The sequence below is a fragment of the Oncorhynchus nerka genome, linkage group LG5 (assembly GCF_034236695.1).
Source record: "Oncorhynchus nerka isolate Pitt River linkage group LG5, Oner_Uvic_2.0, whole genome shotgun sequence".
Classification (NCBI taxonomy): Eukaryota; Metazoa; Chordata; class Actinopteri; order Salmoniformes; family Salmonidae; genus Oncorhynchus; species Oncorhynchus nerka.
In genome coordinates this window covers 53,805,902-53,823,308 of record NC_088400.1, presented here as the reverse complement: position 1 = coordinate 53,823,308, position 17,407 = coordinate 53,805,902, and the positions used below count along the sequence as shown (strand labels likewise).

The 17,407-nt window shown below is 49.3% G+C and overlaps 1 protein-coding gene across 4 annotated transcripts in view; it reads right to left on the bottom strand.

Moving 5' to 3' along the window:
• Nucleotides 1-1,366: 1,366 nt before the first annotated feature.
• LOC115129634 (B-cell CLL/lymphoma 9 protein-like) overlaps nucleotides 1,367-17,407 on the bottom strand; it is a 111,019-nt gene continuing 94,978 nt past the window's right edge. For 3 of the 4 annotated variants that reach the window (XM_029660223.2, XM_029660221.2, XM_029660222.2), the window contains exons 5-11: nucleotides 16,635-16,948; nucleotides 13,465-13,575; nucleotides 12,562-12,724; nucleotides 7,271-7,364; nucleotides 4,652-6,944; nucleotides 4,140-4,388; nucleotides 1,367-3,851 (exon numbers count right to left, since the gene is read on the bottom strand). In XM_029660223.2, the coding sequence (XP_029516083.1) occupies nucleotides 2,722-3,851; nucleotides 4,140-4,388; nucleotides 4,652-6,944; nucleotides 7,271-7,364; nucleotides 12,562-12,724; nucleotides 13,465-13,575; nucleotides 16,635-16,948 (4,354 nt within the window). In that variant the 3' untranslated portion in view covers nucleotides 1,367-2,721. The remainder of the gene's footprint in view (nucleotides 3,852-4,139; nucleotides 4,389-4,651; nucleotides 6,945-7,270; nucleotides 7,365-12,561; nucleotides 12,725-13,464; nucleotides 13,576-16,634; nucleotides 16,949-17,407) is intronic. The other variant, XM_029660225.2, reaches the window with a different exon arrangement.

The window sequence follows — 17,407 nt, the reverse complement described above, 5'->3', positions numbered from 1 at the left end:
TGGCTTCTTATCGAGCAACAGGGTCAATCATTTGTTGAGTTTCAGTACCAGTTTCCATTTGTCCTGATCTTCTATAACCCCTCTTTATAGCCATATTTAATCTGTGTGTATAAAACAAGAGGCGTGAACGCCAGACTTTCACAGCTGCAGGACAAATTTACCATCGCTAATATTAGCCGAGGACAAAGTCCTCTTGACCAGGCTGCTCTCTGTAATGCTGGGTAATTATAGTGTCTTGGTGGACATTCGGAGCCAGAGAACCTTGAGAAATGATTCCCAGCGTTAAAGTTTTGATAATAGGCTAGGGAATTATTCCCAACGTTTCCTAGGGCACGGCCTGGACGGGAGCCAAAGAAAATTCGCTGGGGTGGGGTTGGTTAGTCTAGTGGTTAGTGTTGGACTAGTAACCGAAAGGTTGCAAGTTCAAATCCCCGAGCTGACAAAGTACAAATCTGTCGTTCTGCCCCTGAACAGGCAGTTAACCCACTGTTCCTAGGCCGTAATTGAAAATAAGAATTTGTTCTTAACTGACTTGCCTAGTTAAATAAGGGTAAAACAAAATATGAAATAATAAAACATACAATGAGTATGTATAGGCATTCATCGGAAATAGTCACTACCTGTGCTTGAATTCACATAGCATCTGAGTAGCAGTGCCGATCTAGGATCAATTCAGCCTTTTATGTTATAATGAATAAGAGGGGGGACCTGATCCTAGCTTAGTACTCCTACTTTGAGATGCTAATACGGGCCCCAATTGTATGGTTATCATTTTGACCTGATACACTTCAAGAATTATTTCAACATTACACAGGAGTAAAACAATTTGCCAACACCAGTCTGTCGGATATTGCTGCCAGTTCCGAACTTCAATAACAAAAAAATGTTTAATGCACTAGGCTCTGTTAAGTAGAGCGGTAGTTCAACCAGGTATCCCTGGGGGATACTTTACCTATCCACAGGGAATACTTGAAGAGACTCAAAAGACCATAGGTTACTGGTGAAATACAAATGAGGGGGTACTTCAGGGAACAAAATGAACTTGGTGGTACAGTACCCCAAAAAGTTAGAGAACCACTTGGAGTAGAGTACCACAAAAGGATAGTTGTTGGCATTGGGCCCTGGAACTCTAAGAATGGGATGTAAAGCAGCGCTGACCAGTGTTTCTCCACTAGGTGGCCACATTGCTCTATACAGTGTGAGATCCATTGCAACCGACACAAAGGATTCTTCCATATTGTTTTTGATGGAAAATAACATTCATCGTACGTAGATTACTCCTCCAAAAGGTGCGATTGACTCGAGTCATGGGAATTCTGGTGCGCTAGGGGGAAAATAGTATACAACACAGCACAGGCCACCTGTATACCAAACAATATATTTTATTAGTCTTCCAACACCACAGCTCTGTACCAAATTCAATGGAGTCACATGACAACGTGTTAACACAGGAGAGGCAGGGACACAGATACAACCTACTAGCTCATTTTCTGTTTTGCTTTTTTTGTCGTCATTTCTGGTTTTTTTTTATTCAGCAAAATTCCATGGTCACCACCCCTCCAAGTAACCCAGACATGGTTAAGGCTTCTTCTTCTTCTTTTACTCTCCTCTCTGTACTCCTAGCCTGGAAAGGTGAGCGCAGAGGCTTTGCTTTCTGCTGTGTCTGTTTGTCCGTTAGGGCTAAGAGGGGTTTGAGGTGTGACAGACATCACCCCCCCCCCCCTAACCCCATATCCAATTCTAAACCAGGCCTCATCAGCGTATGCCCCAGAATCACCCCTCCTACCGAGTGTTTTTTGACAATAAAAACAGGAGGGGAAAAAAAAAAAATCTTTACAGTTAAATCATGTTTGTGCTTTTTTTAATAATACTATTATCTGTATGAGGTCATCGTTTGGCATATTATACAGAGTAACAAAGGAAAATGCAGTTTTTAAAATACTTTGACCCCCCTACATGGTTAACAGCATTTCAGAGTGGGAGTTGCAGCGACATTTGGCTACCCCCCCCTCTCCATACCCCCACCCTCCTTTACAAAAGAAGATGGGAAAACAAACTAGAAGTCACTATTAAAATCCCTTTAACAACACAAATACAGTACACAAATACAAATAGCATTGAATCTCTGGAGGGTAGTGATGAGATGAGATGTAAACATACAGCCAAAAATGGTGCAACTCGAGACAACAACAAAAACTGTGACCTTTTCGTCTTTTCATTCAGTTCCTTGTGTTTTTAATCCTTTATTGTTCTTTACATTTCGTCGTTTAGCTGTTCTTATAACAGTACAACTACGGACCTCTGGTCCCGGGTCATCCCTGGAGTTTTTATGAAGAGGCTTCCTATTCGTCTGTAGAACACTGGAGCCTAGACTCGTCCCATACATTCTACGTTTTCCAAAACAGAGAAAGATCAGTCCCCTCTGAAATGGTGTACATCCCTCCCCTCAGTGGAACACGCTGCAGTTGCACCACCACACCCGACAGACTGCTAAACCAGCCCAAAAGTGTCTCGGGATGTGAGTGTGTGTGTGTGTGTGTGTGCGTGTGTGTGTGTGCGTATGTGCCAGAGTGAATGTATGTGTCCCCAGTCCACACAACAACCGCCTAAGAGAGCACAAGTCTCATGTGTATTCCTTTTTTGGCGCAGGTTCTAGACTCCAGGTTCTAGACTCCTGCGGGTTCCGAGTCAGGTCTTTAGTTTCTACTTAGCTGTAGCAGCTCAGAACATGAGGTTCCCGGGGTTTCCGGGACCAGGGTTGAAGCCCATGCCCATGTCCCCTGCCATCCCGCGAGGCCTCATCTGAGGCGGCATCATCATAGTCTGCTGGGGGCCACCCATGCCGTGGAGTGACATCATCATGTTGGGCGAGCCCACGGGGCCCGGGTGATTGTACATGAGCCCCCCCCTCTCTTTAACCTGCATCATCCCATGCCCAGGTCCTCCCATCATGCCCGGCTGCTGTCCCGGCGACAGCATCCGATGCTGGGGTCCCATCATGCCCTGGGGCATGAAGCCGGGGTGGCCAGGGTGTAGCTGCCGCATGGGATTGTGGCCAGGGTTACCCATTGGCATGTCTTGGGGCCCCCCCATGTGGCCTGGGCCCGGCGGACCTCCCATCCCCTGCATGGGCATCCCGATCCTGGGGTTCCCCTCCACCATCATCCCCTGCATCTGGGGAGGGAATCCCTGGGGGCCGGAGGGGTGAGGTTTCCCCCCCGGGCCGTCGCCACCGCGGGGGAAGTAGGACAGAGTCTGGCTGGGCTTTTCCGATGGGATAATCCGGGAGAGGTCAAACTCCGGCATTCCGGTAGCTCCCGTTCGCATGACCTCGTGGAGGTCGTTATCATTGTTGAACATGTTGAAGTCCTGGCTTCCTCCGGGAGTGTTGGGTTTACACATGCCGCCCGGATCCCCGCCAGGGCCCATGTTCCCCATTCGGCCCATTGGGCCCCCCTCCACCTGGAAGCCCATGCCGTGGGGGAAACCACCCTGGGGCCCGGGGCCGTTGTGGGGGAAAGGGACCTGCTGAGGAGGAGAGTGACCGGGGGGGAATCCCTGGCCTCGGTGGGGGAAGCCCATACGGCCCTGAGGTATCATCTGAGGGTTGCCCATCCCTGGGTCCTGCCCGCCGGGCATCATCATGCCGTGGGGCCCCATCATACCCGGCCCCATGGGCCCCTGGTGGGGCCCCCCCATTGGGTTGGGCGAGGGCATCTGGTTAGGCATGCCGTGGGAGAGGGGCTGGGAGCCCATGGTGTTCATGCCCATGGGGCTGAGAGCGGGCATGGGGCCTTGTGACGTGGGAGCCATCATGCGGTTGTGGCCCGGGTGGTGGTTCATTCCCATACCTATAGGAGGCAGCAGAGAGGCAGGCAGGGTGAGATCACTACATTCAAACCATAAAACAAAGAGCAAAAACATAAAATGGTTGTCATACGCTTACGCCTCAGTATAGTGAAAGTTCTAGGCTCCAGGGGTGTGTGTAAAAGGCAATTGCAAAGGTGCAAATTTGGATACAGATATGTATAAGTATTTGTGATGCGTTAACGGAAAATGGCCTGGTCTAAAACAGCTACCGCTCTGGTAGAGCTGTGTGTGTGTGTGTGCAAAATATAACAGCTTGTTGGAGCTCTTACCAGACATGTTCATGGGCGGCAGGTTCGGCGAGCGGGCCGGTGGCGAGTCGTCGTCCGAGCTCGCCACCGTTTTGATGGCGTCGTGGTAGAGGGGCGTGGAAGTGGGCATGGCGAACTTGGACATGCGTGACATCATAATGGACAGGGGGTTCTGAGATATCGTGGGCTCAGGGGGCAGGGCGTAGGGGCTGCCAGACGGAAGACTGGAAGCACTACTGGAAGGGGGTGCTGTGGGGGGACCATTCCCACCTGAACGGGAGGGGGAGAGGAGGACGAGAAGGGGAGAGAGAAGAGGAGAGAGAGAGAAAAAGAGGAGAGATTAGTTACATAAATATCCACTGTTTCTTCTTATGCAGAGAACACATAGGACTGAATCCTAATTAAACTCAAACTTTCACACATTGCTTGAGTCGGAGTTAAGTGCACAGACCTCAAGTCAAGATTCAGTCCATAAAGCACAATCTGAACTGAATTGGTGGAAGGTTAACAGAGGAGAAACTTCTGGGACTCACCTTGCTCCACATTGCCCATCATGTTGGGTGAGGTCATGCTGAGCGGAGGCTGCTTGTTGTTCTGGGGGATGCCTGGGCTTTGCATGGGGGGCTTGGGGGACGATGTCCACCCTGGGGAGGGTGCCGGGAGCGAGGGAGACTTCATGTGGACGGGAGAGGCTCCAGCCGAACCCATCATGGGGGGAGATTTGATGGAGGCAGCCGCCGCGGCTGCAGCCACTGCCGCCGCCGTAGGACCCTGGAGCATGCCGGCCAGCTGGGAGGGCGTCTGGGGGGACTTGAGGTTCCCAGAGGGCGAGCCCAGCATGGGGGACTGGACCTGCCTCAGCGTAGGGGACTTGAGGGGGTTGATGTTGGGTGAGTTAGCCTGGCCGCCCTGGATGTCCTGGGGACCCTTGCGGCCCCCCATGTTCCTCTGGTTGGGAGGCGGGCCCGAGTTGGGGGGCATATGGCTGAGGCGACCGCTGTTGCCGTGGTTGGGTCCTCGCTGGTCAGGGCCGAAGGGGGGTTCACCTCTGGGGCACCTAGGGTTCCCAGGCCCGTGAGACCCCATGCCTGGGAAGTGGCGGTTGGAGCCCATGTTGAAGTCCCCTGGGTGGTGACCCTGGTCAGGGAAGGGAGGCCCCTGCATCATCTTCTGAGGACCCATGTTCTCTGGCATGGAGCCTCCTCTCATCTTCATCATCTCCTCGGGGCTCAAGTTCATGGGAGGCTCCCCCCTCATTTTAGCCTGCATCATCTGGGGATTGGGCCCCATGTTCATGTTCCCGGGGCCCATGCTGAACTCAGGGCCCATGTCCCTGCCCAGGCCCTTGACAAACTCCATCCTGGAGGATGGACTCATGGGGCCAACGTCGCCAGGCATTCTGGGAAACATCATGCCTCCTCCGTTAGGGCCATTGCCGGGGCCATCCATTGGCCCCCGGGGGCCGTTGCCCCCCATCATCCTGTTCATCTCCATGATCATGCCCGGGGGCAACCCCATGCCCTGCTTGTCACCCCCCATGCCCTGCTGGAACATGGCCTCCTGCACCGCCTGTGGGTTGGGGAACCTCTCCACCCGACCCCCTGGCCCTACAAACTGCCCCTGTCCGGGCGGGAAGCCCCTGCCGTCGCCCATGTTGGGTCCCATGTCGTCGGGCCAATTCATTCCAGGCCGGGGCCCTCTGGGGTTGGGGCCGCCCTCCATACCAGGGTTCATCATGCCAGGAGGGAAGCCGCCGGGCATCCTCTGCATGTGGGGGTGCATGGGGCCCCGGGGGCCCATGCTCATCTGCTCTGGGAAGTGCTCAGGGCCCCACATCTCCCCAGCCGAATTGATCTGGTAGGGAGGCGGGGGCCCGCGCATCATGGGGCCACGGGGGCCTTGTTGGTGCATCATCATGTCACCCATGGGCCCCCGGTGCTGCATCTGCTCCTGCTTCCTTTTCTTCTCCTCATAGAACTCCTGCTGCAGTTTCAGCCATGCCATCTGCTCCGGGTTCATCCCTGTGTGATCCCCGTGCTCACCGCCGGGCCCTCCGTGAGAGTTCATAGGTGGCCCAGGAGGCAGGGGCCCCAGCTCGTCTGGGGAGAAGGGCATGTCTCTGAGGCCTCCGGGCCCAAATGGAGGACCATCGGGCCGGGGCCCCCCAGGGCCTCCAGGCTTCCCTAGGTTCTGGGACTGGGCCATCATGGCCTGGAGGGGGCCCTGCTCCCCTGGCTTCTTGGGCCCCCCCTCCATCATGCCGGGGTTGGGGCCGGGGGGCCCGCCCGGGTTGCCCTGCCCCATGGCTACCATGTCTTTGAGGGATAACTCCTTGTCATCGGGGAAGAGCATGCGTTGGATGTCCCGTAGTGTCTGCAGGGAGCGTTCGCGGTGCTCCAGCTGCTCCTGGGACAGGCCCTCAGAGTTGTCCCCCATACTGGACATCAGCTCGTGTGCCAGCTGCTGCTGCTGGGCCGTGAGTTTGGCGTCGGCACCATTGGGAAGGTCCAGAGAGGAGAAGCTCTGTTGGGATGCCCCAGAGGGGGTCTGGTGGCCAGGCGGCCCTCCAGGGTTGCTGTTAGGGTCGTGGGGGGTGCCGTCCTGGGGGCTTCCGCTCTTAGAGTCCATGCCCCCAGAGGCGGCCCCGTCCTGGGGGAAGCTCCCAGGCTTGGCCCCCTGAGGCTGGGCTTCTGCTGGCTGCTGTTGGCCTGGTGGAGGTGCTTTGGAGGCCTGCTGGTGGTTCTGGTCAGAAGGGTGAGATGACTGCTGCTGGGGGGCTCCGCCCAGCTGCTTGGAGTCACCCCGAGGGGGTCCCATCTGATTATTCTACAAGACAGGGTGAGAGAGGGGTTGGTTGGGTTACCAAAAGATCCCACTCACTGACACATTAAGAGACACTTATCAAAAGCATCCAGGGTGCATAATTAACATAGCTTTAAAAATAAAAAAAATTAAAAAACCAATTATGCTGAGTTGGACAAATATCATAACATTGTACAAACCATGCTTAAAGTTTTTACATTGTTATATAACATTATATTACCAGACCAACAAGGGGCACAATGCAAATGGTCTGCTAACGGCAAAATGACAGGTTTTGATGATAAATAGGCTAGTTAAAAGTGGTTTATATTGAAGTGGGTTTGTCTTACCACAGGTAGGTGGGGCTTGTTGCCCTTGGAGATGTTGTTCATGTGGAAGGCAATGATGTTGTCCGAGTGGCCTGTGAAGACCGCATCAGCCGCCCTGCAGACAGTAGGAGCACACTCATGAGTAGGTGCGTGGGCCCGCATGCGTTTCAAACGGGCAACAGGTAGAAAAGTCCCATTTCAAAAATCAGGTTCATAATTTAATAATTGAAGCCAATCACCGAAGCCATTTTTTGAGCACAATTGTGAACAATTGCCACAGAAGACATTAAAAAAGGTCCAATGTAGACCGGGGTGTTTTACATTTCTGGGTAACAATTAGGTACCTTACTGTGAGCGTGTTCAATTAAAATGGTCAAAAACAAACAAATATAACTTCTTAGCAAAGGAACATTTCTCAAGCAAGAATGTGTGGGGGGGCTGTAACTTTGTAACTCCTATTGTTCTATTAACTCATTTACTGCATAGTAACATCACGGGCCTTTAAATACAACTGCTTAGTAGTCTGGCCTCAATAGCATCTCACTAGTGTGCAAGATCTTGAGAACCTGACAAAAGTCCCACTACTTCTATTCGAGGTGAAAATGATGAATCGGACACCTTATCGATAGCAACAGCTCATGGTCTTCCTGGAATCAGATCAGATGTTTTTTTGACTCATTGGAGGAACGTAGTCAGAGAAATGCTGATGAATGTCTTGCTCGAGCTGTGCATGGAACTGGTTCACCTCTGATGCACACAGGCAATGTGTACTGGAAGAGATGTCTGAATGTTCCTCACCTAGCATACACCCATCTAACCAGACATGCTTTATCTACTCATTTGCAGAATGCAGAGTTCAACAGAATTCAAGTGAAGGTCATGCAAATCATATAGAAAGGAGACTGTATTGCAATCATCTCTGATGGGTGGTCGAATGTTCGTGGGCAAGAAATAATTAGCTACATCTCCACCCCTCAACCAGTGTTCTACAAGAGCACAGACACAAGGGACAACAGACATTCCAGTCTGGCAGTCATCAATGACCTTGGACCACAGAAGGTATTTGCACTGGTGACAGACAATGCTGCAAACATGAAGGCTGCTTGGTCTAAAGTGGAGGAGTCCTACCCTCACGTCACACCCATTGGCTATGCTGCTCATGCATTGAATCTGCTCCTCAAGGACATCGTGGCACTGAAAACAACAGATACACTCCACAAGAGAGCCAAGGAAATGGTTAGGTATGTGAAGGGTCATTCAAGTTATAGCAGCAATCTGCCTCACAAAGCAAAGTGAGAAGAATAAGAGCACCACAGTGAAGCTGCCCAGCAACACCTGTTGGGTGGGTGTTGTCATCATGTTTATCAGTCTCCTGGAGGGGAAGGAGTCTCTCCAAGAAATGGCCATATCACAGTCTGCCGATATGGACAGCCCCATCAAGAGGATCCTCCTGGATGATGTCATTTGGGAGTGGTAAGCAGCCTGAAACTCCTGAAACCTATAGCAGTACCCCTTGCACTGATTGAGGGAGGCAATGTCATCCTGTCTGATGTTCAGACTCTGCTTGCAGATGTAAGAGAAGAAATCCGTACTGCTCTGCCCACTTCACTGTTGATCCAAGCAGAGGAAATGGCAGTTCTGAAATCCATTAAAAAGCGTGAAGACTTCTGCCTGAAGCCCATACGCCGCAGTGTATGTTGGACCCCAAGTGTGCTGGCAAGAGCATCCTGTCAGGTGCAGAGATCAACAAGGCCTATGATGTCATCACTACTGTGTCTCAACACCTTGGCCTGGATGAGGGCAAGGTTCTTGGCAGTCTGGCAAAGTACACTTCCAAGCAAGGGCTTTGGGATGGAGATGCAATATGACAGTCGTGCTAACATATCTCATCAGCCACCTGGTGGAATGGACTTTGTGGATCTGAGGATCTTTCTCCTGTTGCCTCAATCATCCTCCAAATCCCACCAACATCAGCTGCCTCAGAGCGCAACTGGTCCTTGTTTAGGAACACACACACACACACCAAAGTATGCAACAGGCTGACCAATACAAGGGTTGAAAAATGTGACCATCCGGTGAAATTTGAGTCTTTGTGAGCCTGACAACGAGCCATCCTCAACAAGGTTGGAAAGTGACAGGGAAGATGAGGCCTCAGAGTCTGATGTTCAAGAGGTGGACTTTGAGGAGGTCCAGGGAGAAGACAAGCCTGAGAGAAAGACAACCAAAGCTTTTGTTTCTAGACTATCATTTTACAGATGCATGTTGAAAATGTTTTTGGGAGATGCGATGGCTCATTGAGGATCATTCAATACTCCCTTACTTTTGTTGTTCAGTGAAATCATCCCATGTGAAGAGTCAACTCCTAACCAAATGTGGTTCTTTATTTCTATTGGAAGGATTTAATCATTTGCAATTATGTCTACTTATGATAAGGTAAAAGGTTCGTTTCAGTCTCCAGATGATATGGTAAATGTATCCAATGCGAAAAAACATCTACATTTTAAATGGTATTAATATGAATTTGCATACATTTCCCATATATTCCTGTAAATTCCCATATATTCCCACAGAAAGTTTCCACATCGGAATATTCCCCGAAATGTGCAACCCTACAGTCGTGGCCAAAAGTTGAGAATGACACAAATATACATTTTCGCAACATTTGCTGCTTCAGTGTCTTTAGATATTTTTGTCAGATGTTACTATGGAATACTGAAGTATAATTACAAGCATTTCATAAGTGTCAAAGGCTTCTATTGACAATTACATGAAGTTGATGCAAAGAGTCAATATTTGCAGTGTTGACCCTTCTTTTTCCAAGACCTCTGCAATCCGCCCTGACATGCTGTCAATTAACTTCTGGGCCACATCCTGACTGGTGGCAGCCCATTCTTGCATAATCAATGCTTGGAGTTTGTCCGAATTTGTGGGTTGTTGTTTGTCCACCCGTCTGGGGAGTTTCCTGGCCATGGCCCCAAAATATCAATGTTTTGTTCCCCGAGCCACTTAGTTATCACTTTTGCCTCATGGCATGGTGCTCTATCATGCTGGAAAAGGCATTGTTTGTCACCAAACTGTTCCTGGATGGTTGGGAGAAGTTGCTCTCGGAGGATGTGTTGGTACCATTCTTTATTCATGGCTGTGTTCTTAGGCAAAATTGTGAGTGAGCCCACTCCCTTGGCTGAGAAGCAACCCCACACATGAATGGTCTCAGGATGCTTTACTGTTGGCATGACACAGGACTGATAGTAGCGCTCAACTTGTCTTCTCCGGACAAGCTTTTTTCCGGATGCCCCAAACAATCAGAAAGGGAATTCATCAGAGAAAATGACTTTACCCCAGCCCTCAGCAGTCCAATCCCTGTACCTTTTGCAGAATATCAGTCTGTCCCTGATGTTTTTCCTGGAGAGAAGTGGCTTCTTTGCTGCCCTTCTTGACACCAGGCCATCCTCCAAAAGTCTTCGCCTCACTGTGCGTGCAGATGCACTCACACCTGCCTGCTGCCATTCCTGAGCAAGCTCTGTACTGGTGGTGCCCCGATCCCGCAGCTGAATCAACTTTAGGAGACGGTCCTGGCACTTGCTGGACTTACTTATGCGCCCTGAAGCCTTCTTCACAACAATTGAACAGCTCTCCTTGAAGTTCTTGATGATCCGATAAATGGTTGATTTAGTTGCAATCTTACTGGCAGCAATATCCTTGCCTGTGAAGCCCTTTTTGTGAAAAGCAATGATGACGGCATGTGTTTCCTTGCAGGTAACCATGTTTGACAGAGGAAGAACAATGATTCCAAGCACCACCCTCCTTTTGAAGCTTCCAGTCTGTTATTCGAACTCAATCAGCATGACAGAGTGATCTCCAGCCTTGTCCTCGTCAACACTCACACCTGTGTTAACGAGAGAATCACTGACATGTCAGCTGGTCCTTTTGTGACTGAAAATGCAGGGCTGAAATGCAGTGGAAATGTTTTTGGGGGATTCAGTTCATTTGCATGGCAAAGAGGGACTTTGCAATTAATTGCAATTCATCTGATCACTCTTCATAACATTCTGGAGTATATGCAAATTGCCATCATACAAACTGAGGCAGCAGACTGTGAAAATTCATATTTGTGTCACTCTCAAAACTTTAGGCCACGACTATACTTCTGACTAATCAGATCAGCACTTTTGCCAATAATTGGGCAAGACATCTGAATTGGGATGCCTGTGTAAATACAGCCAATGTGTTCTGGGAGGGAGTTCAAGCAACTATAAACCAGTAATAGCCAGCTGAAGTACACAGGTGAACTAAACAGTTGAAAGCTCCATGGTTAAGGGCACGAGTGGCACGGCTGGAATTGCCTCTTGTTATCTATCACCAATCTATCAAATGTATTTATAAAGCCTTTTTTACATCAGCAGATGCCACAAAGTGCTTATACAGAAACCAAGCCTAAAAACCCAAAGAGCAAGCAATGGCAGATGTAGAAGCACAGTGGCTAGGAAAAACTCCCTAGAAAGGCAGGAATTTAGGAAGAAACCTAGAGGAACCAGGCTCTGAGGGGTGGCCAATCCTCATCTGGCTATGCCAAGTGGAGAACACAAGAGTACATGGACATTAAGGCCAGATCGTTCTTCGATACGTTCAAACGTTCATAGATGACCTGCAGGGTCAAATAATAATCACAGTGGTTAGAGGGTACAACAGCACCTCAGGAGTAAATGTCAGTGGGATTTTCATAGCCGAGCATACAGAGGTCGATACACTGATCAGGGGGTTGGCTGGGCCACTCAGGGCAGACAAGGGTTGGGGGAAGAGAGAGAGAGACACCTTGTTGTCATCCCCTGTCAATCAAATGAGAACACCCCACTAGGGGACAGGCCAGAGTTTGGGTGACCCTCTGCCATTACTCACAGTCAGTCTGTCAGTGACTGGCAGAACACACTGAAAAGGTGGCTGGCTAGGCTACTCAGGGCAGACAAGGGTGTGTGGGGGGTAAAGGGGGTGTAAGGAGGAGATGGTAGTGTACGGGTCAGATACAGGGAACTGGCTAGATTTCTCTGAAGCGTGGGGAGGGAAGGGGGCAACACACCCCACACTAAGGTTTCCATCCAGTGACTTCACTTCATTTTGAATGTATTCACTCGTCTCGACCATTCTCCAGGAGTGTGAACTTGCAACCTCCTTTGTCAGACTTAAAAGCATCAGATTGGTCAAAGAAGCATTGGCCTGGGGGAGTTTCCGACCATTGTTAAAACCAGAGAGTTCGGGGTGTGGTACACTTTAATGTACCAATCAACCATACAATCAAACAGCCAGAGCTAGCTTACTTGTTGGCCATCTCTGTTGTGAAGACGTACACGACCTTTGACCCGGGCTTGGGACCGCTGCCGCCCAGCTCCATGCTCTGCCCTCCAACGGCATTGTGGGTCGACGTGGCCGAGCTGAGCGCGTTGTTGGAGTCCAGAGGCTTCATCTCTATCGAATTGCAGTCTGGAGAGAGAAACAGAGAGTAGGGGTGAGAATGAGAGAACACTATGGACCAGACCATGATGTTCATAACCAATGGTGTTGTTTCAGGTTGTCTCCATTGTGCATCTCAAAATATCGCTATATGTGGTTCCTGAGACGCTAAAACACTTCTCCGGGGGCGTTGTGAGATCAGATATAATCAGTTCACTGCAATAAATACAAACTGGAACTATTCAGATGAGATGTACAGTATCAAGCATCTCAGAATAGGATTGCTGATCTAGGATCAGTTCAACCCTATCCATGTAATCTTATTCACTGTGATCTAAATAGCAAAACTGCTCCTAGATCAGCACTCCAAGACGCTTGACACATACGGACCCAGACCATTAGGCCTGTGTAATCTTCTCAGCGTTATTTAGGAGGACCATGGGGAGCACTCACAGCAAATCACGCTTCTGTTCCTTCCCAACCCCAGTTCACTGGTCTAGTCCCAGATTTGTTTGGCTGAGTTTACACAGGCAGCCCAATTCTGATATTTTTCCCACTAATTGGTCTTTTGACCAATCACATCAGATCTTCTCACATATTTTTATCAGAGCTGATCCGATTGGTCAAATTATAATTTCGTGAAAAAGAGGTCTGAATTGGGATGCCTGTGTAAATGCTGCCAGAGGACCGTTTGTGGTAGTGACCATAGGAGTTGGTTAGACTGTACAAACAGATCTGGGACCAGTTGACCAGGTAGCTACAGTACTTACTAAAGAACCCTGGGTCTTCCTCGTCACTCTCGCCCCCAGAGCACCAGTCCGCTCCACTGTAGGGCTGCCGCCGCTCAGCTACACACAGCCTCTTGGCTCGGCTGCCCAGCTCTACACCAGAGAGAGAGAGATGAAGGCGCTAAGTCTGGCTAGTGTCAATCAAGCACACTTATAAAGCTGTACTCATTACAACTTACTGATTTTGTCATGCACAAGTGAATTGAACAACACATTTAGGCCAAGCTGGTGTTCCGGGGTTTACAATAATGTGACGCAGCATTCGTAGCCTGGTTCCAGAACCGTTTGTGCGGTCTTGCTAAATCCATTGGACAATGACGATATGAGTTGGCTATACAGCACAAACAGACCTGGGGCCAGGCTAGGCAACAGCAATAACACTTTACGACCAAATAACGTGTTGCCTATTCACTAGTTCAGATCAATGCTCTCAGTGAGCCAATGAGTGGAGGGATACGAGCTGCCAGTGAGGCATAAAGTGAGGCGGGGTAAAGTGGGCGGTCCAGATTGATCTCATCAAGAGCGAGATAGGGGGGGGTGAATGTAAATTATTTAGCCCGGTGTCTTTTAAAAACAGACAACAACCACAGGGAGCCCAGCGGGACACTGAGGGGTGGGCCTAGGTCGTGTTCATGAGGCAAAACGTTGTGCAACGAAAAACAAATACGAGCATTCAGATCGTACAACTCATTTCACTTTTGAGTGTTTTCTTCCGATTCGTGCCTACCGAATATGACCCTGTACCTCTTACCCCAAAGTCTCACATGTAGACAACCAAATACGCACAAAATGTGTCACACACAGTCCCTCATTTAATAATAGCATCTTAAACATTTAAAGGCTGGTTTCCCTGACCCAGATTAAGCCTACCCCTGGATTAATTTACAAAATAGCCTCCAACACCCTACTCAGCAAATTGGATGCAGTCTATCACAGTGCCATCCGTTTTGCCACCAAAGCCCCATAGACTACCCACCACTGACCTGTAGGCTCTCATTGGCTGGCCCTCGCTTCATATTTGTCGCCAAACGCACTGGCTCCAGGTCATCTATAAATCTTTGCTAGGTAAAGCGCCGCCTTATCTCAGCTCACTGGTCACCATAGCAACACCCACACGTAGCATGCGCTCCAACAGGTACATTTCACTGGTCATCCCTAAAGCCAACACCTCCTTTGACCGCCTCTCCTTCCAGTTCTCTGCTGCCAATGACAGGAACTAATTGCAAAAATTCCTGAAGTTGGAGACTTGTATCTCCCTCACTAACTTTAAGCATCAGCTGTCAACGCAGCTTACCGATCACTGCAGCTGTACACAGCCCATCTGTAAATAGCCCATCCAACCAACTACTTACCTCATCCCCATATTTGTTTTTCTGCTCTTTTGCACACCCTGATCAGCACATCCATTACTCCAGTGTTAATTACTAAATTGTAATTACTTCGCCACTATGGTCTATTTATTGCCTTACCTCCTTTGCACACTGTATACAGATTTTTCTATTGTGTTATTGACTGTACGTTTGTTTATCCCATGTGTAGTAACTCTGTGTTGTTGTTGTTGTACTGCTTTGCTTTATCTTGGCCAGGTCGCAGTTGTAAATGAGAACTTGTTCTCAACTGGCCTACCGGGTTAAAGCAACATGCTTAACGGAGGCTCTCCAATAAGTCTCCATTTCACGTACAGGACTGGGCTTAATCTGCATCCCTACAAAAGCTCCCGGTACGCCGCTGTATGTATACTTTAAAGTCAGTCTTGCAACATCACTAGGAGTGTGCAGTGTCGACACACCAGACGACTCACTTTCAGAACTGCAAAACCTTCTGTCCCCACCGCCAGACCCAAACCTGTGGGCCCCTCCAGGCAAGCAGCTGTGAGCAGTGCACTGCAGGCCCCGAGGCATAGAGCCTGAAAACTTTATGAGGTGGGGAGGTTTGTGTGTGTGTGTGTGTGTGTGTGTGTGTGTTTGTTTGTTTGCTGAAGATGGACATGGAGTAGAAGCTCCCTGTGCAGAATGATCCACATGCTCCATCAGACGCACATGTCACAAACAAAATGGCCACTGGCACATACCTAAAGCATGTCAATAAAAATCAACAATTACCTAACAATCTACATTAACACTAAGGAATCAAACTGACGTGTCTGCAGGGGTATTCTGGGACAGTGTATTTTATTAATATACACTACACCCATACACATTTGTTCTCACATGCTTTTACCATTTACCACACTAAAATTTGACTAAGGGTTGTCATTTTAATTCATCTATAAAATATCTAGTTGTGGTAGGCTCAATACTGAAGATAAATACTGTTCACATTTAGATGATTTCATATCATGAAAGAAGTAGAACCAGATCCTGCTCAGTAACAACAATCTCAGTTGTAACCACCAGAGGTCTCAGTGAAATGGAAATACTAAGGGGAAAATGACTGGACACCCCCTCTAACATAGTGAAATGGTTTCTTCCAAGGCTCCAGCCCACACAGAGTTTTTTCCACCAGGAGATAAACAGGGTTGTGGATGTCTTAATGCAGCACTACAGCCAGCCCCGAGGAGGAACACACAGACACACATATATATTATATACACACATGCTCCCTCTTACTAGGGCGACAGCTACCAAGAATAGTGTGAATAATGCCATTCCCTCTGGGGTCCTGGGGGCCATCGTGACATGCCAGATAAGCCTGGGAGCCATCTTATAAGGACACGACTCTACATCCGTCACAAATCACAGAGAGTAAACCCCACACAGACAGACCATAAATACACTCCCACTGACACAAGCCCACTCAGACAACGCCATATCATGAGTTAATAAATCGCACTTCAACATCCAAGACCTAGTCCTTGTATTTTGACACTGTGTTCACCCCTCTGACTAGTTGATGTCACGGCGGACCGATGAGAAGAAGGTGCAACAGCAAGGTGATGTTGAAGGTGAAAAACGCCTTGAGATTCTGGAGAAAATGACCTACGTGACAGTAAGAGCAGCATGTGCATATCGGGAACTCTGAATCGGGCCCCATGAGACTATTATGATGTAGTGATACTGTAGGTGCCAGAGGATGTCGATCATTACCCTGGCTTGACAGACTAAACCTGTCGATGGCACCATCACTAGTTGTAGGGGAGGGCTCGGCCTTACCTTTCTGATCCCCCTCGCTGTTGGACGTCCCCGTGTCACGCTGCTCAAACGACTCCACCGAAGTGCTTCTTTCCCTCTTCATTTTGCCCTTGGCCCCGTTGCCTGCAATCAGGCCTTGTCCGTTTTTTAGTCCTAGGCTCCCTATGGGCCCCTTAGGGCCTAGAGTTTTGGGGTCACAGGGCGAGGGCTGCGATTGGCTGCCCGCGCCCCCTGGCTTTCCCTGATTGGGTAGTTTTGAGTCCATCTGGGCGGCGCTGGAGGGAGACATGACGGGTGGAGAGCGCACCATGGCCTCCTGCTTCTGTTTGGGACTGCTGATGGAGAGGAGACAACCAGGGTTAGTGGGGGGACATCAAACAATGTCATTGCTGCTCCCCCCCCAAAAAAAAAAAATATGCCAAAAGCAAGTCTTATCACATGCGCTTAACAGTAGAAACTAATACAACCATTCTTTACATCAAACCACCAACCTCTGTCATTATCAACATCACATGAGAAATCACAGAAGAGTCGTTAATATTCTCTTACATAAACGTTGCAGCGAGAACAGACGGGCAAGTACTACGGCTGAGACTAGTTCCCAGAGGCTGAGGGAGGCACATGGCAGCTCCCCGCCCTGAGAAAGCAGCACTCTTAAAACAGCAGCTGGGTCATGTTCATTAGGCACCAATACGTTAGATAATGAACTAAAACAGTGCGGGACTCCATGGACTTGTCCAATAACAAACGTTTATTTTCATTTTCTGTTGCGTGCCCTAATGAACACAGCCCAG